Consider the following 25,821-nt stretch of genomic DNA (forward strand, 5'->3'; position numbering starts at 1 on the left):
GCAGCCCGCAGGAAAGCTCGTAAATCCCGAATCAGTAGTTAACCCTGTCATATCCCACTCCTGGGCGATAGGCATGTTAGTGCACTTATGCACACTCCCTCTAATAACCACTTAAGTATGATGTAAGGTCCATTCAATTTGTGACTGAAACCTTGAATAGTTCTTGGTGGCTTTCCCCCTTCTTTTGGTACTTTGTCATTTTTCTATCTCTTTCTTTAAAAGTGGCTGAGAAATAAATAATAATAAATGAATAAACGCATTTTAAAAATCTTTTCCCCCCTCAAACTCTTAAGCAATTTCCATCCAGCTTAGGAACAAATTCACATAGTTTGTCAACTTCTTAGTAAAAAAAAAAAATGACAATCAGGCAAACAAGGGTTGAAAGATTAGGCCTCAGGACTCTGTTTTGATGAGACACTTTGTCTAGACAAGCAATTTGTATGTCACTGTGTTGACATGCTCTGCCTCAGGATAGTAACCCCTCAAAAGTTGGCTCTCGTGTGTATCAACCAGCAATGCTTTGAGGTGTGCACAGAAGCATTTTTCTCACTCTAAGACAAGCGACACCCAGAGCTGTTCCATTCTCATATTTGGAAGTCGAGGGCCATTTCACTTCACCAAAGTACCAAGATATTTCACAAGAGGCACTCTGACATTTCATCAAGGAAACACGGGCTTGTGAAGTTCCTCACATTCCAATTTGGAGCAGATCATTCTCACAGTTTTGCCTTCCCCCACAGTCTTTTAAAACAAAAAACATCAATGCTTTCCTTTTTGTTTTCTGAAGGTACAGGTAGTCCTCAACTGTCAACCCTGAAGCAAACTTGACTGAAGCCATCCTGTGCTGCCTCATAGTTGCCATGAAGCCTGAGAGAAGGTGTTGGAAGAAATATCCTTCTGGGTTCAATTCCAAGTTGGGGGAAAAGACACTGGAAACATGGAGGCTGTTTGGAAAGATGGTTTAATGGTAGACAGGATCACATGCTTGGGAGCTCTTGGGCAAAGAAAAAGGAAAGAGATGCTGAGATTCCCTGGCTTTTATGCCCTGTCTGGCTTTGAATTTCCTGGGGCACAGGAAGAATATCCTGATTGGTTGCTGACAGAAGTTATAGCTAGCTTTTTAGGTTGTCTGTGTGCTAAGTTTGGTTGAAACTTGGTGGGTGGTGCAATGAAGGGCAATTCAATGGCTCTGCCTGAAGGAGATAGATCTTTGTTATGTAGAATAGACTGATTGGCTCATTGACAAAGGTGGGAGGAGCTGAGTTTCTGCCTCTCTGAGTTTCTACTTCTCTTTTAGGGGAACTATTCTGCCTTTTTAGTATATCCTAAAATATTTGATTTTTCTAGAAGGGTGTGTTTTACTTCCAACAAGGGGAAAGGACGGGGGAAGTAAATAGCTCAGCTAACTGTCAAAATAAAAAGTTTTCCTGTTGTTAAAAAGGATTTTTTTCTTTTTTTCTAATATAATGATGGCCTGATTAAAAACTAGAATAGAGGTAGAAATAATACACACTTTTATATAAAGCAATAGTTAGATGGAAAGATTGGCGGATGGAAGGTGGTATTATTATGTATGTTTACGTAATGTGATGATCAGTATTAAAGTGGCATATTGAAACATTGAATAACCAAATAATGAAGGACTATATCTTAATATAAACATGTGTATTAACACTAGGATTAGTAATGGTGGCCTCACTAGAAGCTAAAATAGAGGTAGAAATAAGAAATAGGGGGAACATTAGCATATATAATTTTTATATAATAAACTATAAGCAATAACTAGATGGAAAGATTAGAGGCTCAGAGATAGTGTTACTACGTATGCTTAAATAATATCATTGGCATTAAAATGGAACATTGAAATAGTGAATGGCTACTTTAAAAGTAACATGTATATTAATACTAGGATTACATAAATTTGATTAATGTAACAAATATTATTAATATTACTACTGCTACTTGCATCAAAATGAATTGTATCCAGAGGCCACATATTGATATTGATGTATATTTAAAAATAAAAATCCAATAAAACTAAACCAAAAAGATTCCTGTGGGAACCAAGGTCATCATAACAGGTGGCTGGTGAAGGAGGAGAGGATCCTGCCAGCTACATTCATTGGACAATGTGACTGGTGACATCTGGGAGGGGGTGGAGTTTTACTCTTTTAATTAGGTGAAAACTGTAGGAACTTTCAGAGTTGGTTTTCACCAGCTGTGCCCATATGATGTATCCAATAAACATGTTCCTTGAGGAATCTACTTGCCTTGGAGTTCTGCTTTCAATGGGTGGGTTACTCGGAACACTGACGCTGAACTTATGACCCTAATGGACCTGCCCATTGTGACCGTGAATCATGATGGTCATAAAGCAGAGCATGCACATGACAGATGCAATTTTACAAGCTTTGTTGCAACAGTTCTTAAGCAAACCCATTGTTCACCCTGGTGTATTTTTGTGCTGAAAAGCAGAAGCCAAAAAAATGTCATAAATTCCAGGTGTGACTGCGGGACGCTGTAAATGGCAGTAAATACAAGCCAGTTGTTGAGCGAGTGAAATGTGATCACGTGACCACAAGGGCAGGAGACCGTTAGAACTTTGAAATCGGGTCATAAGTCCCTTTTCCAGGCTTCCTCATGACTTTGAATAGTCACTAAGCAACTGATTGTAAATCAAGGACTGCCTGCATTTGCAAATGTTCGAAGGCTCATGTAAACACAATAAACACTACAAAATTGTCAGCTCTTCCTGGGAGGTTTACAAACAAGGTAGTGCTTCTGTCTGAATGATTTCCCTTTATATTTTGATAAATGAAAAAGGTGAATTGGGTCCCGCTGTCTGATAAAGGACAAATTAGGAATTGGAGAACAAATCAGAATATCACAGAGTTGGCAGAATTCTGGAGTTTGACAGAAAATCAAAAGGTGAAAACTGGGAAACTGAGTAAGCCGTATCCTAGTTAATTTATTAATTGGTTGTTTTCAGATTATTATCAGGAGGAAATTTTAGGATGCTTTTATCAGTGGTTAGCCACCCAGGGTTACTACGTTGAAGTAGGCAGCTACATCAACATAAATAAATAAAATCTAATGTGCTATTATTGGTTGTCCTTGTTTTCCGACTGCCTTCTACTACAGCAACTGTTCATGGTTACAATGGTGATGGTAACTTCGGGACCGATCTTGCATTTATGTCACTCACATGCAGGCTGTAAACCAAAGGAAAGCTGAAATAAGTTTATAAGCACAGTCAGTTTCACTTAAGGGTCACTTTATTTAATGACCAGGTTGCCAGTTCCAGCTATGGTTGCTAAATGAGGACTACCTATACTTTTCTATGCTGCTCAGGAAAAGGGGAAAAAAAGAAGAGTTTGTCATTCATCTAAACAGCAGAAAACAATGGCTAGTTCAGCAAATGGCTCGTTCAGTGGTTCAAACGAGTTGTGGCTTACTCTGATGTGTGAATCTTTAGAGCAACTAAAGTTGCTACTTCTAAATGGTCATTTTTATGGGGCACCCAAAAGATAGATTTGGAAGAAATATTGCAAATCTTCTAGTCAAATGTGAACATACAAAAAAAAGACGTTGAGAGCATAGAAAGAGTACAAAGAAGAACAACAAAGATGATAAGTAGTCTGGAGTCTAAACTATATGGTGAATGACTGAGGAAGGGAGGTACACCTAGTTTCTAGGAATTGGGTGACATGAGCAATCTTCCAGGATTTGAGGGGCTGTCATAGAGAAAAGGGGGACAACCTGTTCTCTAAAGCACCAGGAAATAAGACAAGAAGTCACAAGTGGAAGATTATTAAAGAGAAATCCAACCTAAAACTATGGAGAAATTTCCTGACAGTGAGGACAATTAATCAGTTGTCCTGTAGGTGCTTCATCACTAGAAGTTTGAAGAAGAGACTAGACAACAATTTGTCTGGAATGATAGAGGGTCTACTGCTTGAGCAGGTGGTTGGACTAGAAGACCTCCAAAGTCCCTTCCCAATCCTATTATTCTATGTTCTATGTGTAACCCAGAGCAAGAATCCATACGCCACCCCTGACTAATAGCTGCCTAACCTTTGTTTGAAAACCCTTAGCGATGTCTCCATCATTGCGGGAGGCCATCTGTTCCACTGTGCATCATCTCTCATGGTTGGGAAATTCCTCCTTATTTACATCAACAGTGTGTGTGTGTGTGTGTGTGTGTGTGTGTGTGTGTGTGTGTATCTTTAAGCCCAAATGGCAAAAGTATGAACGACAGTACTGATCTTGTGGTACGCATTCATCTCTGTGCAAGGGGAACTGACAGGATCAAATTTCTGTAGGCAATTCTATTCTGATCCCTTGTCACACTCATCCCCCTAAATTGATTATCTTTACAGCAACTACTCTTTTAAGAGTGTGACTTTGTGACCAGAGAAGCTAATAAGCTCACCAACATAACTCCTAATGGACTATATACCCAATCTATATTCCGAACTCATTTGTCACATTGCAAATCAGGCTCATTTGTCTGAGATATAGTGCCGGAGAGCACTAAACACACATTGCTGTTGTTTCATTGTTCTTATTAATTAGATTTATATTTTGCCTTTCTTCCTAGAATGCCAAGTGGCATCCATAGCGCCCCTTTCCAAGTGGAACCTCTTTCTTCCCTTCCTCTTTTCCAACAACTAGCCCAGGAAGGAAGGTTGGATTGAACCAATGTTTCTCAACCATGGCAACTTTAAGACATGTGGACTTCTGCCTGTTGAGTGGGAACTGAAGTCCAAATATCTTCAAGTTGCCAAGGCTGAAAACACTGGATTGAACAATAGGAGCTGGTCTGTGGTCTCCCAGTGAAACTTTATGACTGGTGGTGACCTCTAATCAAAGAGAGAAGCAACCTAGAACTAAGGAGAAACTTCATGACAGAACAATTACCCAACAGAACAGCTTGCTTTCAGAAGTTGTGGGGGCTCCATCACAGAAGGTTTCTAAGAACTTGACGCTTGTATCCTAACAATTTATATTGATTGTTTCCTAGTATGATTCAATTGCTTATTGTACCCTATGACTATTATTAAGTGTTATACCTTATGGTTCTTGACTCTTGATGAATGTATCATTTCTTTTATGTACACTGAGAACATACGCACCAAGACACATTCCTTTGTGTGTCCAATCACACTTGGCCAATAAAGAATTCTATTCTATTCTATTCTATTCTATTCTATTCTATTCTATTCTATTCTATTCTATTCTATTCTATTCTATTCTACTCTACTCTACTCTACTCTACTCTACTCTACTCTACTCTACTCTATTCTATATTCTGCTCTATTATATGAAGAGATTAGACAGCCATTTGTCCAGAATGGTATAGGGTCTCCTGCTTGAGGAAGAGGTTAGACTAGAAGACCTCCAAGGTCCTTTCTAACTCTGTTATTCTGTTATTCTCTTACCTTCAATGAAGTCTTCTCAGTCTAATGCAACTCCTTAACATTTTTCCCCAGTGGCTTTCATTTTTCAGTTCATATAAGCTTATACTTTTGAAGCAAAATCTCATAAATCATATCACTTGAGCCCCATTTTTTAATGGTGCCTTTTTGCACATTTTGGTTCCTCCTCCTGAATCAAATCAGGATATCTTCTTCATGTTAGAGAAGGTTGGTCCTGAGAAATAGGTGTAGGCCTCATATGATGTGTTGTAAAATTTTGGAAGTACGCTCCAGATAAATGAAACTGACTGGAATTTCTTCTCTAATCTCAAAGAAGATTCCAAATACAGTGAGGGAAAGAATTAGGAAAGAATTGTTAATGAGGAGCCCTGGTGGCACATTGGTTAAAGTGCAGTATTGCAGACAAACTGTGCCCGCAGCCTGGAGTTCAATCCTGACTGGCTCAGGGTTGACTCAGCCTTCCTTCCTTCTGAGGTCAATAAAATGAGGACCCAGATTGTTGGGGGAAATATGCAAATGATGCTTCTTCTTTGTCAATCATTCAGACAGTGCTGTAAATCACTATAGGTTGGGTGGTATATAAACCTAAAGTGCTATTGTTATTACTAATTCTTATTGAGGCTCTGCCTTGTGGCCAGATTGAAGCTCTTCAACCAAAGTGAAACTCTCATGCCATGACAGAGAAACTTCATTACATCAGAACATAGGAATTGGATCATAAGTATTCCTAGGGAGTTCTGTCATAGCTTTAAACAGTTGCTAAATGAGCAATCATAAATCAAGGACTATCTGTACTTTCCAGAGAATTTAGAGAGAGTCCCTCTTTCTCCACCCCATCTGTATTTTGGATCCAGATTTTATTTATTAGACCATCGCAACATTTTCTCCTATCCCCCTCCCAAGGTTATTCTCATAGCCCATCACATCCCAACTGGTTTAATTTTTATTTATGTGAATGTTGGATATCTATCTGGAACATACTCGTGTTACGACTTCTTCATTCAAATTTCATCTTTTGTTCTGGTGAAATGCCTCAATGTCAAATAGATAGAAAGGTGGAATACAAAGACTATTATTATCATTATCATCATTATCATCATTACCATAATTAATATTCCTTACAACCTCTGAAATTGCTATTGAGGAGAGAAAGATTGGATTTCTTGTATCGTGAGCCATTATGTCAAATCCTTTACGACAGAGATGATGGTGGGAAATGGGTTTAGTTCACGGTCATGAATTTAGCTCATTTCTGTTCCTCCATAAATATACAAATTACATTGCAATTATTCTTTTGTGTCATATTTTTCTGCATATTTTGATCTCAAAATAGACATTTTAAGGGAAAGTCTTTATATAAACATGTATATTATACATTTATACATGAAAAATAAAAATGGTCTCTTTTTCATACACACACACACACACACACACACACACACACACAAGTTGATTTGGGGAGTGAGATATGTATGAATTTAGGAAAAAAAATCACAATAACTAGGAAAATGGAATGGAAAATTGGTGGGATAAAGAAGCGGAAAAATGAAAAAAATTAACTGGAGGGATTTGTCTCCTGTAACTAGGGCATTGGGATTAATATTTAAAAATATATGTATACAGATTTGATTCTTTCAAAATGCCTGTTCAAAAGTCCTACCCTTTCCAGGAGGTTCTTATACCATTGATGATTCAACCACTAATGAAAAATGCACGTTGTTGGAATACATCTTGTACAAACAAAAATCATGTTTTCAATAAAATCTCTTTAAGAATACAGTTGATGGAAGCTTTACAGCACAGCTGTGTTCCTTAACCTCGGCTGGTTTAAGATATATGGACTCCCAAAATTCAGTTCAATTTAATTCAATTCAGACTCCTAGAAGTGAACTGCAAAATCCAGATGGCTAGTAGAAGGCGATAAATATTTGAATTCCTTGTACCACTGCTACCATACACTGCCATCCAGATATTTGCAGATCAGATTTGGTAATCCTAAATTTCATTCTCAACAAATCTAATAATTTGCAAAACCAGTGACCAAATAAGCAACGAGCTTTGGGTCAAAGACAGCAACTAGACAAAAATTGTCCAGAAGGTGTCAAATTTAAACTGAAAAATGAAACTTGGTTTTCACAACCTAATTCATTGCAGAGTAGAGTGATTGAAAGATTGGCGGTTTCTCAACTAGAAGAAGTGGATTATCTCAATCCATTTCAAATTGGATATGGGGTTAAATCTGTTTTAGTCATTCTAATGAATGCTCTTTGAATGAGTAGAAACAGACTATTGGTTCTTCCTGACCTCTAAATCTCTCAAGTCAACTGACTATAAGTTTCCTGATCACCAAAGATATTTAGGCTTTGGAGGTAAATTTTGTTGTGGGTCTCTTGTTCCTGTCTTTTGGACAGATTTCAGTGTGGTATTGTCAAGGTTGTAGTAATGTTGTTCAATATTTACATGAAAAATCAGGGAAAATCATCAGATGATTTAAAACTGGGTGCTATAATTTTCCTTGTGACACCCACATTGATTTTCCTTAGACCTCTTCAGGAAATAGTAAAGGTAAAGGTTCCCCTCGCATATGCGTGCTAGTCATTTCCGGATCTAGGGGGCAGTGTTCATCTCCATTACAAAGCCGAAGAGCCAGCACTGTCTGAAGACGTCTCCGTAGTCATATGGTTAGCATGACTAAATGCCGAAGGCACACAGAACACTGTTGTCTTCCCACCAAAGTGGTCCCTATTTTCTACTTGCATTTTTTACATGCTTTCGAACTGCTAGGTTGGCAGAAGCTGGGACAAATAATGGGAGTTCACTCCGTTACATGGCACTAGGGATTCGAACCGCCAAACTGCCGACCTTTCTGGTTGACAAGCTCAGTGTCTTAGCCACTGAGCCACCACATCCCTTCAGGAAATAGAGTGGAATGAAAATTTAGGGAGTCACTCAGGAAATAGAGTGACTCCTTAAAAGCCTGCCACTATCAGTAATCAACTAGATGGGGCATAGAAAATTGAATCTGAATTTGAAACAGGGTAGACATGCTGATTTTTGAAGAAGCAGCTGTCTAGAGAAGTGATAGATCCTCCTCTCTTGAATGGGTCACACTCTCTCAGAAAGACAAGGATTGAAAATGCCACTGAGCCCAAATCTCTCTCTAGTTCCCTTGAGCCAGCACATAGAATTATAAAATCACACAGTTGGAAGGGACCTTGGAGGTCCAACCTCCTTACCAGGCAGGAGTCCTTATTTTATGCTGGACAAATGGTTGTCCAGTCTTTTCTTGAAAACCTCCAGTTATGGAGCATCCACAACCTCAGGAAATAAGCTTTTCCATTGACTACATTGTTCTCACTCTTAGGGAATTTCAAACACTAAAATAGCTCCATATGGAGTGGAATCATATTGTAGGACCCAATACAAATAATCAAGGCTCACTGCAGTATTTATTGTTAACAGTGCACACTGGAGAGATTCTTCTCCAAAATAATAGTGGGAGACATATTCCTGCAGACAAAGTAAAAGATAAAGGCTTCCCTGTCCAGTCTTGTCCAACTCTGGGGCACGGTGCTCATCAGAGTTAACTAGGGAATTTATCTTTACTTCCAGGTTGAATCTTCCTTTGATGAATATCTATCCCTTGCTCCTTGTCCTACCCTCAGGTTCTTTGGAGAATAAATAGACCCTCTTTTCTCTGTGACAGACCTTCAAACATTGGAAGAAATGTCGCTCATAAGCCTTCTCTTTGTTAGGCTAAACATACCTAGTTCCCACATCTATTCGTGGTTTAGCCTCCAGATACCTTATCATCATTGTTTCTCTTCTCTCACTCTCTCCAGGGTCTCAGCATCTTTTCAAATGCCTGTTCTAAAGTCCTACCCTTTCCAGGAGTATTGTGGTACCCAGGACTGAATGCAGTATTCCAAGCGTGGCCCCACTAGTGCAGTACAGAGCAGAGCTATGGAAAAGGAAGCCAGAGTTGTCTGAAGACATTTTCCGTGGTTATGTGACCAGCATGGCTGTACACCAAGGTGCCTGGAATGCTGTTATCTTCCCACTGAAGTGGTACCTATTTATCTACTTGCATTTTCATGCTTTCAAATAGCTAGGTGGGCAGGAGCTGAGGCAAGGAACAGGAGCACACCCTGTTCTGTGGTGCTCAGGTCTCAAACCAGGCCATCAGCTTTCCAGCTAACAAACTCAGCATCTTTATTTATTTGATTATTTTTGTTAGTTTTTATTGGTTTTATTTTTATTGTTTTGTTTTAAATATGGTTTTACATTGTGTAAGTGAACTCGAGTTGCCATGGGTGAATAGGCACAATATAAATTAAATAAATAAATCTTTAACCACTGAGCTATTTCACCACCTCTTGCAGACAAAGAAATGTCCTTATGTTTATACACTTCAGAAAGGAAAGGGAAATAATCCATTCTTATGTATTCATAAGCAATAATATAATGTATCTCAAAGTACTTCCTGCCCTTTTATTATCTACAGAGAGCAATGGTCTTAGTTAGAAGAAGCATTCACATCTTAAGATTTAGGGGCTGCTATGGGATTCTGATAAAAAATGACTACAGGCCACTGAGAGTTACAAGGACACATGCCTTATGTCTCAGTTTGTCTATTAAACAGTCCCATTCCTCTGATGTTAACTATTTGGTGTGAAACCCTCTATCTTGACTAGAAGATTGTGGTCCACTATGGTGAAAATCCTTGCTTAGCGATGGAAATTTTGGGTTTGATTGTCATAAGTGGAAGACTACTTGATATATTATTTCATTGACTGGTAGCTTCCCAGAGTTGTTTTTTTTAAGATTGGTGACTGTACAAACATAATAGATCAATGAGATAGATGGATGGTTGGATGATAGATAAAAAGATAAGATAGGATAGGATAAGATATAAGACATAAAATAAGATATGAGATATGAAATAGGTAAAAAGTAAGAGAGAGGAGAGGAGAGAGAGGAGAGATGACACAGAGAGAGAGAGAGAAGAGGGAGAAGAGGAAAGAGGGCAGGGATAAACACTTGGACTTGAAACTCTTGTCTTGTAATTGTTTTTGGCCAAATACACAATGTAGGTGATTACCCTTAAAGCCAGGGATGGGCAACTATGATCCCTTTAAGACCTATGGATTTCAGCTCCCAATATTCCTGAACAAGCTGGCTCAGGAATTGAAGTCCACAGGTCATAAAGGGACCACAGCTGCCCACTCCTGCTTAAATTTGGCAACTTTTAAGATTCATGGACTTCAGCTCCCAGAATTCCACATCCAGCATGCTTTTGAAAGAAAACTTCCTGTATGAACCTTCACTTTTATTAAGCTTATTTGAGTAGCTTGCCTACAATTATCTGTAATTGAGCCTTTTCAGCTACTGCCCCTGTTCTCTAGCATGCATTCCCTGAAACATTGAAAGCTCAACATCTTTATTAGCTTTATAAAGCACCCGCAAAACATCTTTTTATATGAGCTTTTAAATGTTAATTATGACATTTTTAACTTTAAAAAAAAACTTTTTGTTTTAATTGATGTCTTAAGTGGCTGGTTTTGTGTGTTGGTTTTTAATCTGTTATCCCTATAATCTATTCAATGGCTTGGATAGCTGGTGCTACATCAAATCAAATAATGTACAGGTATCCAGTGATTTACGGGCTAAGTGAGCCTGAAATTATAGCTGTAAATTGTGTTGGCCATTAAGCAGGTCATCACATGACTATGTCCAATTTTACCCAACCATTTTTGTGCCATCAATAATAAATGGGGCAGTCATTAAACAAACTCATTAAAATCCATTTCTTTTTTCAGAAAATACAAGTACATGCTGGTTTCTTGCCAAAAGCATTGTAAATTGTGATGATGTGCAAACAACTGTAAATGCAGGCTGGTTGCCAAGTGCCCAAAATGTCATAACGTGACCCTGAGGTAATTTTGTGTGTGTGTGTGTCCATCCAAGCTTTGAAATCAGGTTGTAAGTTGTTCTGGAGAGGTCTGTTTGTAACTTCAAATGTTCACTAAGTGACCGATCGTAAGTCAAGAACTACCAATAGTACAGGATAAAATATTGAATTGTGCCAAAATGTTATCTTGCCTAATGCCCTATTTTCCTATGCAACCAATAATGTGTATCAGAAATGTTTAGCAGTTAGTAGAATGTCTCAGTTGATGTTCTGTTTCCAATGGTATTTAACACAGTAAGCCATCTGAATATGGACATTCCTTTTATGCCATCAAGGCTAATAGCTGTTGATACACCTTGAACATATCTTATGGTGATTGGTTCTGGAAATTAAAGAATTTAATTAAACGAATTGAACAACAGCTGCATTCAAAACCATTTAACCTGATTACTGAATTAACCCAGTTTTCTGGGTTTATAGAATTCATTGCACAGAAATCAACCAAGCAGGATGCACATTGGGATAGGCCATAAAGAAACCAACAAAGATCAACACAAACCATTCTTAGCATATTATCCAGATGCAAACTCTTAAGTGTTTAAATGACCCAGCTAAATATGTCATGTGAGAACGTTCTTGTCTTACCCGAATTTTAGATCTTGGATTATTTAATTGGATGCCCTGAGAGAAAGAAGAAAATTCTGTTTTAAAGAAGCTTTTTCTTTTTCTTCCACCAACTGTACTGAATTTAAATTAGCCAACTGTTAAGGAAGCCCATCAACACATGCCAAAATCATGACAAAGGATTTTGCTCCAAGTAGGAAACAGTGTGAGTTTTTGTTTGTTTGTTTTAAGCACATTTTCACAGGGTTTTTCTTTAAATTAAGACTGCATATTTCACATCCCACATACATTGAAGCAAAAATAATCCCTTTGCTTATTGGAAACCTGGGAGAAATATAGTTCCTCATGAAAACATCCTTGTTATTGATCATCAACTAATAATTGGAAATAGTGTACTCTCTTTTTAAGACTGACAAAGGGCAGAAAATTGGTCCAGGGCTTGTTCTAACAATGCAGAACCCGTCTCATTTATCAATTTGTTTAAATCAGTTATTTGCATAAGTTTTCAAACATTACGTTTCTTAAATATTCAATAACATTAGATACATTCTTCCTAAAGTACCGGCCTTTTAATGGAAATTCCCTCCAATTTTTTTTTTTGTAAACATACTTTTCCCTGATGCTCTTTGTGATAACATTTTCCCCTTTTCACTCTTATTTTTTTACATCTATACTTCTCCACCATATTGATTATGTATTATCAAGTCATTTTTGACTCCTAGCATCCAAACAAATACAATTTTTTCCATAACCATCTTTTCTTTTTAGCCTGTTATTTAGACTTTTATGTTTCTTACACAACTTTACTGTGATGTATGCAATTTCAGAAACAATCTTTTATGGCTGTATCTTTCACAAACAAATTGGTTTAATGTGGGTGTGGGGAATTTCATGGGAGTAATACAGATGTACGGGTCCATTCACTTCAATGGCAGAGTCCATGTTCTTGTGTTGCTACAAATCTCTTCTTTTAAAACTCCATGGTGGATTGCACTGACATCCCTGGTACTTCACAACATTTCAGGATAATTCTTGCTCCTCTTTGAACTAGTAGCATGAAGTCGATAACAATATGGTGTGCTTGGTATGAAGAACACATTCTGCAAAAAGTTTATAAAATGTCCTTCTAGAACTCCAGAGCACTTGAAACTTCCAAATGAGGCTGTGATAGACATCTCATGCTACCTTCATGGAAGATGACTGGGTTTTTTTTATTAAATCTTTTGACATGGTATTCCATATTAATATATTATCTCATTTCCAAGATTGTGTGCATTCAAATAAAAGAATATCAAAAGTTTCATCTCTGAACTTCAAATATAATTTGCTGGTCCTGTATTTGGAGTGGGGATTAGGGTTATTTTTGGAAATGCTTGTAAGCTTTCATTACTGTCCTTAAGCCAAGATGTTCCGTGAGCCTTCAGGATAATGACAACTGTAGATCTGGAATGTTTTCATTCTATCAGTCAGTCAAAGTTTGGCAGAGAGATAACCAAAGTTCAAATAAATAAAATGTAAAAAACAACAACAACAACTCAAACACCTTCCCTTATGAGTCTTCCCTGATATTGTGAATGAGAGTGGAAGGTTTGATCACAATGTCTCCCCTGGTGTGAACTCAGTCTGAAGATTTCTTGAAGGATGGGTAAGAGGCTCTCTACTTGATAAAATGTTTAATTGTCCACCTTTGACCTGTGCAGCTGCGAAGAATAAGATCCATACCTGATGTGCCTTTATTTTCAACTTCCAAGCAGCGTCCTGTCCCTTTGTTTAGGATTGCACCATGCTGGATTATTTTTAAGAGAGAGAGAGAGAGAGAAATAAATCAGTGTTTACATCCATCACCTTTTAGTAGGTCAGATTACAATTCCCATGTCGTTTGGGAATTTTTGAAGTTGTAATTCAGGACATGCAAGGAAGAGGAATTCCCTTTTTATGATATTGTCCTATAGCTTCAGGCTAAAAAAATACCAGGTTTGACTTGCTGTAACTGGATCAACCATTAGATGGCAGTAAAGGGTTATAACATTCTAATCCTTTGCTGCCACTAGTGGCAATTTTAAGTTTTGCAGCCAAACGTGCTAGTTGATTTCAGATAACATGCTTGGTCAGGCCCTGATTATAACAGCATAAGCCTACCATCCATCCACTCCAACCTCATAGATAACATTAACCAAACCTAACATGTACAAATACAGCCCACACAGTTCACTTGTATGTTTGGTATATTGATACATGATAAATACTGGTATATGAACCTGGGAAAAGGTGACAATTCAGCATTTGGGTTGTATGGTACACAAATGCTGCCATTGTGCCTCTTCACAGGCTCACTGTAGGGACAGGAAACATATGAACCTCCAGATATGGCTGAACTACAGTTTCCAGGTGCCCCAAACAGCATAGCCAATGGTAAGGAATACAGGAACCTTAATACAATTATGTCTCAAGTCATCTTGTATGAACTCAATCTAGTGCACCGGAAGCTCTTTGGCTCACTTGCTGAGAATGCTAGAGAAACACAACCCTATGGGAGACCTATGACTAGAAAGTTGCTATTGCTAAATTAGCTTGCCCGTAGGATTGTTCTTCTTGTGTTGTTCGAATTGGATTCTTCTTTAGCATGTATTAGCACCACACACATTCACCCACAAGTAAAGGTGGGCTACTGAGTTAAGGACCCCTGACACGCTATCCCGACTACTATCCCTGATTACTATCCTGTCAGAGCTGAAGAAGCTTCTTGGATGAGAAGCAAAATGTCTTCAAAAGAAAGAAACAAGAAAGTCCAGTTGCCTCCTGAAAAAGCACCTTTGGGACAACCATGACCTGGATGACTGAGAATCTCTACAGACCCCTGACAAAGCTAATAGATGCTCTTTGATTGATAATAGGTATCTGTAGCCAAAACTTAATACCATTCTGTTCAGTTTGGAAAACTAGTAACTCTTCAGAGAACTTTCTTTAGAGAAATCTCAAGAAAATATATTGGCACACTCAATGGACGATCTTTCACATCCTGTACTGGAATATGGATTTCACTTGAATTAATTTGTCTAAAGGCTATGTAGGGCTTTGGATCTGAAGGCAAAAAAAGTCATTTGGGGAATGAATGGTCATATAGACCACACACACCTGCAGCTTCTGTAATTCATGAACTTTCTCAGGATCATGCTGGAACTGTACAGTGAAGTGATATAGTTGCTTTAAAGAGCTGCAGCATGGTTCTTGGTCAGCATCCATTCATGTTCCAAAGACTTTTTTTGCCCCAAAGCCTGCCTCATAGTCAGGAGCAGCAGGGAAATAGTGTAAAAAAAAAAAAAAGGCGACTTCCAGCTGACATTGTGACAAGGTCAGACACAAGGAGCAGGTCTCCGTACTCCTGTGCTGAGTTCTCCCCATCGGTGCCCTCTGAAAAGAGCCAAATCCGCCCTGTAGAGGTGACAAAGCAAAGAGGGGCACTCTGCAAGGTCCCAGATAGTTGCAACTCTCCTGCCTGACTTAAGGCTTTTTTTCCTCTCAGCCATGATGAGGAGGAGAGGCAGTCTAAACATGGCTGCCATGAAGTTGGGACAGCCGAGGCAACTAAGAATGTACTGGAACATTGGAGATGAACAGTGACTGGAACTGGGTGAGAGAATTTCTTTCTATTTAAAACCTAACCCCAAATCCAGGAGAATTATTTTGCTCAGAACTATTTGTCAAAATGGTGATTAAGCATTCTGAGAAAAAAAAAAAAACAGATTAGAAAGAAAAGAACAAAGGAGAGAAAAACAATTTTTTTTTAAAAAATACAGGAAATTGGACTCTTAAACTGTGAAGACGTTGTATTGGAAAGGCATTTTAAAACTCTGGAACTATCTACCTACAAAATTAATTTTGCTCTTACAATCGAATTATAATTAAAATAATCAAAAACAGACTAAAACTGGTGGAACCTGTGACAACACTGAAATTCCAGTTAAGAGTGCCACCTACTGATGAAAGGAAAATATAATATATCACTACAAGCTTGGGAATATTTATTTAACAGATTGTGATGATACCTACTGTGCTATATGCATCTACCCCACAACTACTGAATATTTAAATATGAGAACAAGGAAGACATCTAATTAAAGCAGGAGTGTCAAACTCGTGGTCCTCAGGATGGATGCATCATGTGCTGTCCTCACCCCTGCCTGGTTTAGCAAAGGGGGAAAAATCCCAATAAGTCATGTGTCGTCACCATGACGACATGAGTTTGACACTCCTGAATTAAAGTGACCTTTGAATGCTATGATATATGATTGAATTTATAAAGGGGATCTAAAGATGTTCCAGATAACTCCTTGGACTACTTAAATGGAACTGACTGATTAATTATGGGACACAAATAATTATGATCAGTGTATTTTTTGAAGAGCAATTTTAGGTCTGAATATATGGTTCTTGGACTATTGGATAAAAGTGGGACTTATTAAAATAAGACAAGATGCTCCATCAGAGGGAAATAAGTGGAACTTTGAAAGAGGTGGCACTGATGTTTCAAAGTATGAAGGACATTATGGGGAAAAAACATGAGAAGATTGTGAAACTAATCCATGGCATAGAGGGAAACCTGGAAAATATCATATAAGAGACAATGAGCAAAGATCAAGATGCCCAGGAAAGGGAGGAGACAATAGAAAGAATGGAGGAAATAATAGAACCGATGAACCAGCAACCAAAAGAAGAAGATAAGAAAGAGACAACAATCAAAACAATGATTAATGAATTAAACCAGGGGAAAATATTTTAAGAGATTTAAAGAGAACTGGAGATGCTGGAAGATATTTTTGAAAGGGATAGGGGCTTGGGCAGATATTTTGAAAGTTTAGCAGTGGAAGAGGCTAGAGATGGGAGAAATACCTAGATTGAATAGTCAGGATGTGGATGCAGACAGAGGTAAATATTCAATAGAGGAATATGGGAGGCAAGTCAAAAAAAAAAAAAAAGAATAAGAATCAAATTATTGAAGTGGAAAAGAGATGATGGATAGAAAGGAAAGGTCTTTTAATATAACGGTGGCATGATTAAAAGTTAGAATAGAAGTAGAAATATGAGAATGGGGGAATGTTTGCATATACACTTTTATATAATAAAAAGCAACAATAAAATGGAAAAACTAGAGAATGAATTATGGTACTATTATGTATGTTTAAATAAATATAGTAATTGGCATCAGAATAATATATTAAAATATTCAACAATTAAATAATGGAAGAGTATACCTTAATACAAATATATGTACACTTCATAATTACATAGGCTCAATGAATGTAACAAATATGATTAGTATTATGTATGTTTAAATAATATTGTGATTGACATTAGAATAATACATTGAAACATTGAATAATTAAATAATGAAGGATTGTATCTCAATATAAATAGGTGTATTAACATGAGAATTACATAGGCTTAATTAATGTAACAAATATGATTATGATTACTATTGTTGTTCGTACTAGAATGTGTGATGCCCAGGTGCCACAATTGTTCATGCATTGATATGGATGTATATGTAAAATAAAATAAAAAACTTGAAACCAAAAAAAAAAAAAGCCAAGGCAGTAGTCTGAAACACCACACTGACTTTTTGAGAGCCCATCACCACCAACAACAACACATGTCCCTGCACATGGTGTTATTTCATACTGCAGCCAAATTATCCAGGTAGGACAGTTATACTGGTATACCTGAGAGAAATGAGCACACCTGCTTTACTTTCGAATGTTTCAGCTTCAACCATTGGCATGTTTGGATTAACGTTGGGAAATCTCTCCAATGCAAGCAAGGCTGATTTTGGTAGGAAATTAGGAAGCTTCCAGAATTCTAACATTTTGGTGTGTGCGTGTGCATGTGCGAGAGAGAGAAAGAGAAAGAAAAAGAGGGAGAGAGGGAGGGAGAGGGAGGGGAGAGAGGGAGAGGGAGGGGAGAGAGGGAGAGGGAGAGAGACATGTGCCCATACTTATTTGTACCAAGGCAACAAAGGAGAATTCTCAGATTCCACATATTAACTGAAGATAGCCAGGCTCCAAAGTAGTGCCCATAATCACGTAGAGTGTACTTCATAATAATACACTAGAATAGCTGGACCAGTGGTTTGATTTAGTGCAGGGCTGCTTCCTATATTATGAAACAGCTATGGGAACATCACCTCATTAAAATGAAAATTAATACAGTCGAGCTGGGCTGAAGTCAACTGAAACTCTCTGTTTAGTTTTATGTAGGTTTAATTTCAGTGGCTTACAAGCATAGGGTAGCAAAGAGAACTGAATAATTATTTGATGCACATTGCATCCATTGTTAGCTTTGGCTCCTCTCACAAAGTGTGTGGCTGTTTGTTTTTGTTTTGAAATGTTGAATCTGTTTTAGCCTCCCTTTTATCAAAACTAGGTGACAAATGGTGTATTCAAAGTGGGCCCTTCCTCCACTGAATGTTGGTGGTATGTACATAGGAGGAAATGGGAGATGGCTTTCAGCTCATCGCTACAAAGGATCCAACTTTTTAAAGAGGATATATAATTTTAATGAGATGGCCAGATAGGTTTTCTGTCCTTTCTTCTCCTTCAAATTAAAACAAGCAAAACAAAAAACAAAACCCTTCACAGTCAGTGATCAAACCCAGTTTGGGGATGATGAAGGGGCAATTTGGCAACATTACTATTCCTGGATCCATTGTCTCAAAGGTACTTTAACAGATTAATAGAGTTGGAAGGTATCTTGTAGGTCATCTAGTCCAACCCCCCACCCAAGCAGGAGACCCTACATCATGTCTGATAGATGACAGCCCAATCTCTCACCCCTCTCCTAGAAGAATGAAATATTCAAGGAAATATTAAAAAGGCAGAATATTATATTTCCTTGGATGAGAAAAGGAGAAACATGTTTTTAAAGACAAAGCAGCTCCCTGCCCTCCCTTCAGCTCCAGGGTGATGGGATTAAGACATGGCCCTCAGGACATGATAGGATTAGCTCTCTATCTTACCCTATGGCACCTGGGAAGATTGCATCATCCAGCAAGATTCAACCAAACTTACCACACGACCTATAAAGCTAGCTATGACCCCTGACGGCAACCAATCAGGATATGCTTCCTGTACCCCAGGAAGTTCAAAGCTTAGAGAGGGCATAAAACCCAGGGACTCTTAGCATCTCTTCCCTTTTCACCCAAGATCTCCAAGGCATGTGATCCTGTCTATCAATAAAACTTCTTTCCAAGCAACTTCTTTTCCGGCAACATTGAATGGTTAACTAGGGCATACAAAACCTTTGCCAGACCAATTCTCAAATACAGCTCATGACCTGCATTGTATATCAGACATTAGTACAATTCAGCAGATTCAAGAAAAGTATTCCACTCCTCCACTCACAGGCTCAAAATTTTGGGCCTGGACAATCTGGAACTGCACCGCCTGCAGTCTGATCTAAGCATAGTTCACAAAATTGTCTGCTATAGTATCTTGCCTGTCAATGACTTCTTCAGCTCAATCACAATAATACATGAGAAAACAACCGAAACAAACTCAAGGTAAACCGTTCCAAACTCGATTGCAGAAAATACAACTTCAGCAACAGAGTTGTCAACATCTGGAATGCCCTACCTGACTGTTGTTACAGCTTCAACTCCTCACAGCTTCAACCTCAAACTGTCTACCGTGGACCTCACCCCATTCCTAAGCGGTCCTTAAAGGGGGCATGCATAAGCGCACCAGCGTGCCTACCGTCCCTGTCTCACTGTCCCCACTTATCTGTATTTACTCCCTTTGTTCCTGTTTATGTTCATAATTATACTTGATATCTTGTACATGTTTGACAAATAAATAAACAAGCAAACAAACAAACTCCCATTGATCCAGTGTCTTTTTCCCCACTTGGAACTGAACCCAGAAGGATATTTCTTCCAACAGCACAAACAATTCATATGAAAATAATTGCATAAAAAGCATGAACCTGTATAAAATTCCAACGCTTGTGAAGGCTGCTCTTGACCTTCTCGCAGTCAAGCAGCTGAGGGAGTTTACTCTTCACATTATCCACCAGGCAGCGGGTATCTGGGAGCAAGATTGTGGTCCCAAGAGCTCCTAAATGGAGATATCCTTCTTTGGTGTAGCGAGCAAGCTAGGGAAGGAAGAGAGAGAAAGAGCCAGGTTTAGAAATATGAATGTTATCTACTGCAGAACCAAATACGGTCTGGTACTGAATGATAATATGGATTATTATGATTTTAAATGTTGTTTTGCTCTGGTGAAACTCCATCTCAAGAGCTGTGCAAAGCTCTGGGCAAAGGTTCAGAGAAACCGTGGAGAAGGTCCAGAGAAAGACGTTAAGGACAATCAGGGGATTCAGCCTTACAAAGCATGATGGGTATGCTTAGACTTCAACGTGATGGTGATTGACTTGCATTTTTCCAGTCCATACCTACAGTATGATACGCTCCCGTATCATGAGCCAATGTGTATCCTCACCGTGGTTGACAATTTTAATATTAATTTTAATGGTGATATTTTTTATTGTACTATTTTAATGTTTTACCCACATCTGTTCAATTTCATCCATACAGAGTGAGGGAGGTTAAACTGAGTGATTTGGTAGAGGGTTCACTAATAGTCAGACCACAAGAAGGGACCTTGGACTGTTCTTCTCTCAGAGATTCTTGGAGTTAAACTGAGTAGATGTTCAGTAAATATCTGTTTTCCATGTTGGCCTATTTCAATCTTGTGATGGACTGTGCATTGACCTGGTGAATAGGGAAGGCCTTGTTGTTTAGCATCGTTGACCATTGGTGAATAAGAACCTGTAGTCTTCTAATGTGGAGAAGAATGTTGTTGCTGCTAACCGGTTCATAGTACTTCACGAAGCCTGAAGAGCTGAATTGGACATCCAGTTATGAGGCCACAGTCGTACTCCCATAGATGTTTTATATATAATTACTTGCATTGTGTGTATATGTATACTTAAGTCATGTTCTCATCATACTCTAAATAATAAATAATAATGTTTTACTATATTGCTTTTATTTGTTGTAAGCTGTCTAGAGTCACCTCTAGGTGAGATGAGTGGAATATAAATTGAACAATAAATAAGTCAAAATTAAAAATAGTGTGTCAACTAAAAAGATACTCCTTTGGTCTTTTTAGCTGCCTGAAAAGGGGAGTGGGGGAAAACAAGGCATTCCTTAAATGCCTAGATAATTACCCTTGTAGCCCAAAGTTGTCGGTGCACAAGAAGGTTATTGGAGAGCATGATGGATGACTCTTGGAGATGGATGTGTCCCATTAGAGAAGTCACATGGGGGGGAAGACCAGGGTCAAGGGGGAAATGTATGATGTAATTTAGTATCCGCTGCATCCAGCTTATGCCAACAGGGCCACTCCTAATAAATCAATTTACTTTTCTCTGAGATGCGGCTAGAGACTTTTGATTTGAATGAGAGTGGATTTGTTGGAGCCCTGATATAGTGAAGATATTGGAGGAACTGTTGGTTCTGTTGGTTGGTCCTTCTCTCTGACGCAGAGAAAGTAAAGACCACTGACTATTCTGTGCAACAGTATTTCAGACATTTAAAGAGAGCTATCAATGAGCCACTGAGCACAATGGTCAGAATGCAGTACTGCAGACTACCTGCAATTTGGCAGTTCGAGTCTCACCAGCTCAAGGTTGACTCAGCCTTCCATCCTTCCGAGGTGGGTAAAATGAGAATCCAGATTGTTGGGGGCAATATGTTGACTCTGTAAACCACTTAGAGAAGGCTGTAAAGCACTGTTAAAGTGGTATATAAGGCTAAGTGCTATTGCTATTGCTATCATATCTCCCCTATAACAGTTGTCTTTTCTGTAGGTTGAATGTACCCATATCCTTTAACTATCCCTCATAAGGTCTTGTTTTCAGTCTTTTTACCATCTTGGTTATCTACCTCTCAACTTTCTCCAGTTTGTCACTGTTCTTTAAGAATTGTGGTAGCTTAAATTGGAAGACAATGCTCCATATAGTTGACCACATCAGACTATAATAGAAGAATCACTTACTGTAATCTAGATTTACCCCATCAAATAATTGGTTTGGTGAGAGACCTGGGGATTTCATCCCCCCTTGAACATGAAAACTAGAGAGACAGAAAGTTTGGTTGTCCTTTCACTGACAAACAGTGGAGAAACACCATTCCAAGGAATGGGACTCAAGAGAAAACTTCCATATATTGAAAGGAATATGTGGTATTATCTACATTTTAAAGCAAATGTGGAATTCCATACAATAGAAATCCAGCACAGCCTTAAGCCAGGGATGGGAAACTTGTATGGGCAGATACTACTGAATTAAAATTCCCAGCTTCTTTCAACTTTGATTATACTGATTGTGACTATTGGGAGTTGTACACTGGAGGGCTACTGGTTTGCTTTTTGGACAATCAGTATGTAACAGAAGAAATGGAGTGTTAAGCCAGTGAGAGTTAACCCTAACCTCTTAGAAGTTGGGTTAATTAATGGAGAATGGAAGGACATAGAGTTCCACAACCATAGGACATAGTAAATACCCAAATATTTTTTAAAAAAATTAGCAAATCAACTTAAGATCTGGGATTAATTTCAATCATGTGCTGCAGGAAGAAAATTGCTGGAAAAGTCTTTAAAGTACAAATATTAAAGATACAAGTATAGCTAACCAATGTTTTTTAAAAAGCTACACTTTCTGAAATACAGAGAATGCAAGAGTTGGCTTAACACGGATGGATGAAAGATCCTGTTCTGGAGAACAAGACCATCTTCAGCCTTCCATCCTTCTGAGGTTGGTAAAACGAGGGCCCAGATTGTTGGAGGCAATATGCTGACTCTGCAGAACTGCTCAGAGAGGGCTGTAAAGCACTGCGAAGTGGCATATAAGTCTAAGTGCTATTGCTATCTTTCTGAACCTTGTCTCAGCAATTTCCTGAGTTAGTTTCTAAGCCGGATAAAGTTTAGATCAATGTTTCTCGAACTTGGCAACCTTAAGATGTGTGGACTTCAACTTCCAGAACCTCTCAGCCAACATGAGAAACCGAGGCCTAGAAGGAATCTATCTTCTAAGCTTTCAAAACTCTTGTGAAGATTTCAATATAATGTATAGGATTTTGGGGACATAGGCGGTATTGTATAAAATATTCTGCTTATGTAGACTTCATATCAGCCAAGAGATAGCAGGGACAAACAAGCTTGCCTTATCATTTTTCAACACTGCATGTTTTATAGAGGAGCCCCTCTTTGTTCCCTAGAGAAATGCAATTAATCTTAATTAATGTTAAATTGACACCAGCTGGAAAATTCTGCGAAATACAAGAAGCCCAGAAATATAGTTGGCACACTGCTAACTCCATTTGATCACTTCTGCTGGAAATTAACACTGAACATCCATCTTCCTTCATTATGGTTTTGGTCGGGGTCTGTGTGCTCACAGTGGGGGAAAGTTAATTATATTCTCTCACTCTTTTTTTTAAGGCTTGCTAAGTGAGGCTTGGAATGGCCTGTAGCAATTCAGAGCTACAGAATATCAGTTTAACATGGCCCAAAACCCTGTCATTATAAAGTCACCATAATTCAGAGTGCAGTTGCATGCCCTGTAAAGGAATTACTGAAATTAAGCTGTTGTATATTAACTTGCAATATTTTGATATGATTTATTTTTGTTTCTTAATCAAATTTACCTGCCAGCTCATCATGAGGAAAGTGGGAGACAGCAATCACTCAATTATATGAGTTAAAAAAAAATGCATTGCCAATCAGAGTTCTCTCCCCCCCCTCACTAAATATAAATTCTGTGTGTGTTACTTTCCAAGAGACAATTAGTTGAATTTAAAGAAACAAATTGTATGTGTCCATAGCTGGCCTAAAAACCCATGCACATCACGTACAGTAGAGCGATGTTGCAGATTCAATTCTGAAAGGAATGCAGAGAAGTATGAATGCAGCACTTCTGGTTGACTCATTAAGACGGATGGATTTATTTCTAGGAATCACAGAATCCTGGGTATGTGTAAACTAATAAGACTTTGGCAGGTTCTGCATTTTGCACTCTATATACTGCAAAGCACTTCCCCCCTCTCCCAGAATTGAGTCTAAAGCATTGTGTAGCCCAGAACATTATCTAAATTAGAATAGGCCGATGAGTCCAATGGGAACAATTGACTCAGAGATGGCTTCCCATAGTGCTTAGGGCAGTTTCTTTTTCCTTCCATGATGCTTTCTGGATAGTGGAATGTGGAAAAGAACAAAACAGAATAGAACAGAATTGGAAGGGACCTTGGTTGTCTTCTAGTCCAACTGCCTGCTCAAGCATGAGATCCTATATCTTTCCAGACAAATAAATGGTTGTCCGATTTCTTCTTGAAAACCTCCAGTGATGGAGCATCCACAACTTCTGGAGGCAAGCTGTTCCACAGATTAATTGTTCTCACTGTCAGGACATTTCTCCTTAATTCCAGGTTAGTTCTCCCTCTTTGACAATCTTCCATCTGTTATTTCTTGTCCTCAGGTCCTTTGAAGAATAGGTCAACCCTCTCATCAAATATTGGAAGACTGCTGTCATGCCACCCCTAATTCTTCTCTTCATTAGACTAGACAGATCCAGTTCCTGCAACCATTCATGGTTGCTTTAGCCTCCAGTTCCCTAATCAACCTTGCTCTATGTTTGGTCTTCACAGCTTCTTGGCTGGCATCACCTAGCTCTTGTGGTAAAACTAATTTCTCCTCCTTCTTCCAGGCATGTTGCGCTCCACATCACATGGAAGACCAATCAAAGAATAACACAATCCCAGGAAATAACATCCACTTCTCACAAACCGTACCAAAACAGGTAGATGATCTCCCTAAAACAAGCAGTAGCTCAATGTATAATAAACAAGTAGCTTTTTTTTATCCACTCAGGGATTGAAAAAAAAAAATCACAGGTTAAGTTGCTGGCTGCTATTTTTGCCTTTACAGCTAAAAAAAAGGAAAGCAGGCAAGACCTGATCTGAGTTCATGCTTGAAACTTCATCTTTTGTGCAATATGTATTGAAGCTGGATGGAGTTCCAGCAAAGAAGATGGGATTCTCTAGTTTACTGTTTTGGGGCGTTTGTGTGTGTGTGTGTGTGTGTGTGTGTGAAAACATTTAGAAGGGAAAAAAATGTTAAACCTATTTAAGATCTGCACTATTGTATTTTTCTTGACTCGAATTGTCAGCCAACTATGCTTAATGATTTTTCGGACCAGCAGATCGAATGTAAATGGGTGTGTGTTATTCTCACAAGGATCCTACAAAATGATTAGAATGCTATTTGGTACCCTAGTCTCTTACTGAGTTTTGCACTGAACTGGAGATTTGCTCATTCCAAGTGGTGCCTGTGTGTTTGTAAATATTGTTGGGTGGTTGGGTCTTATGCAGCAGGTTAGGTGGAATTATGGATCCAGACTGAAGGAAAGGCACTTGCAAACTATTTCTAGGGCATAATTCACACATTCCATCCAATGGTTATAACCTGTAGAGGAAAATAGAACATAGTACAATAAAATTGGAAGGGACCTCAGAGACCTACAGCAGAGTGCTGCTGAAAATGGGAGGCTGAAAATGGGCCATGGGGGGGGGGAACACATGCCCCCACCCCCGTGCCCCCCTTTTGGCCAGCAAAGGAACTGCTGGCCGGTCTTTTGATATTTCCAGGCTGGCCCTGTGGGCCAGATTTAAGCACCCTACAGGCCTTGAGTTTGACACCCCTCCCCTATACCATTTCAGACAAATGGTTGTCCAGTTTTTTTCCCCTAAAGCCTCCAGTGATGGAGAACCCACAACTTCTGAAGGCAAGCTATTCCATT

General features: G+C 38.6%; 1 protein-coding gene across 2 annotated transcripts in view; it reads right to left on the reverse strand.

Annotated features, from left to right (window-relative positions):
- Positions 1 to 11,735: 11,735 nt before the first annotated feature.
- Positions 11,736 to 25,821, reverse strand: part of GALNT17 (polypeptide N-acetylgalactosaminyltransferase 17) — a 339,139-nt gene continuing 325,053 nt past the window's right edge. For both annotated transcript variants that reach the window (XM_087957552.1, XM_087957547.1), the window contains exons 10-11: positions 19,951 to 20,118; positions 11,736 to 13,759 (exon numbers count right to left, since the gene is read on the reverse strand). In XM_087957552.1, the coding sequence (XP_087813678.1) occupies positions 13,631 to 13,759; positions 19,951 to 20,118 (297 nt within the window). In that variant the 3' untranslated portion in view covers positions 11,736 to 13,630. The remainder of the gene's footprint in view (positions 13,760 to 19,950; positions 20,119 to 25,821) is intronic.

The sequence above is a fragment of the Notechis scutatus genome, chromosome 1 (assembly GCF_049901735.1).
Source record: "Notechis scutatus isolate UNSWTSFEM ecotype Mainland chromosome 1, rNotScu1.2, whole genome shotgun sequence".
Taxonomy (NCBI): Eukaryota; Metazoa; Chordata; class Lepidosauria; order Squamata; family Elapidae; genus Notechis; species Notechis scutatus.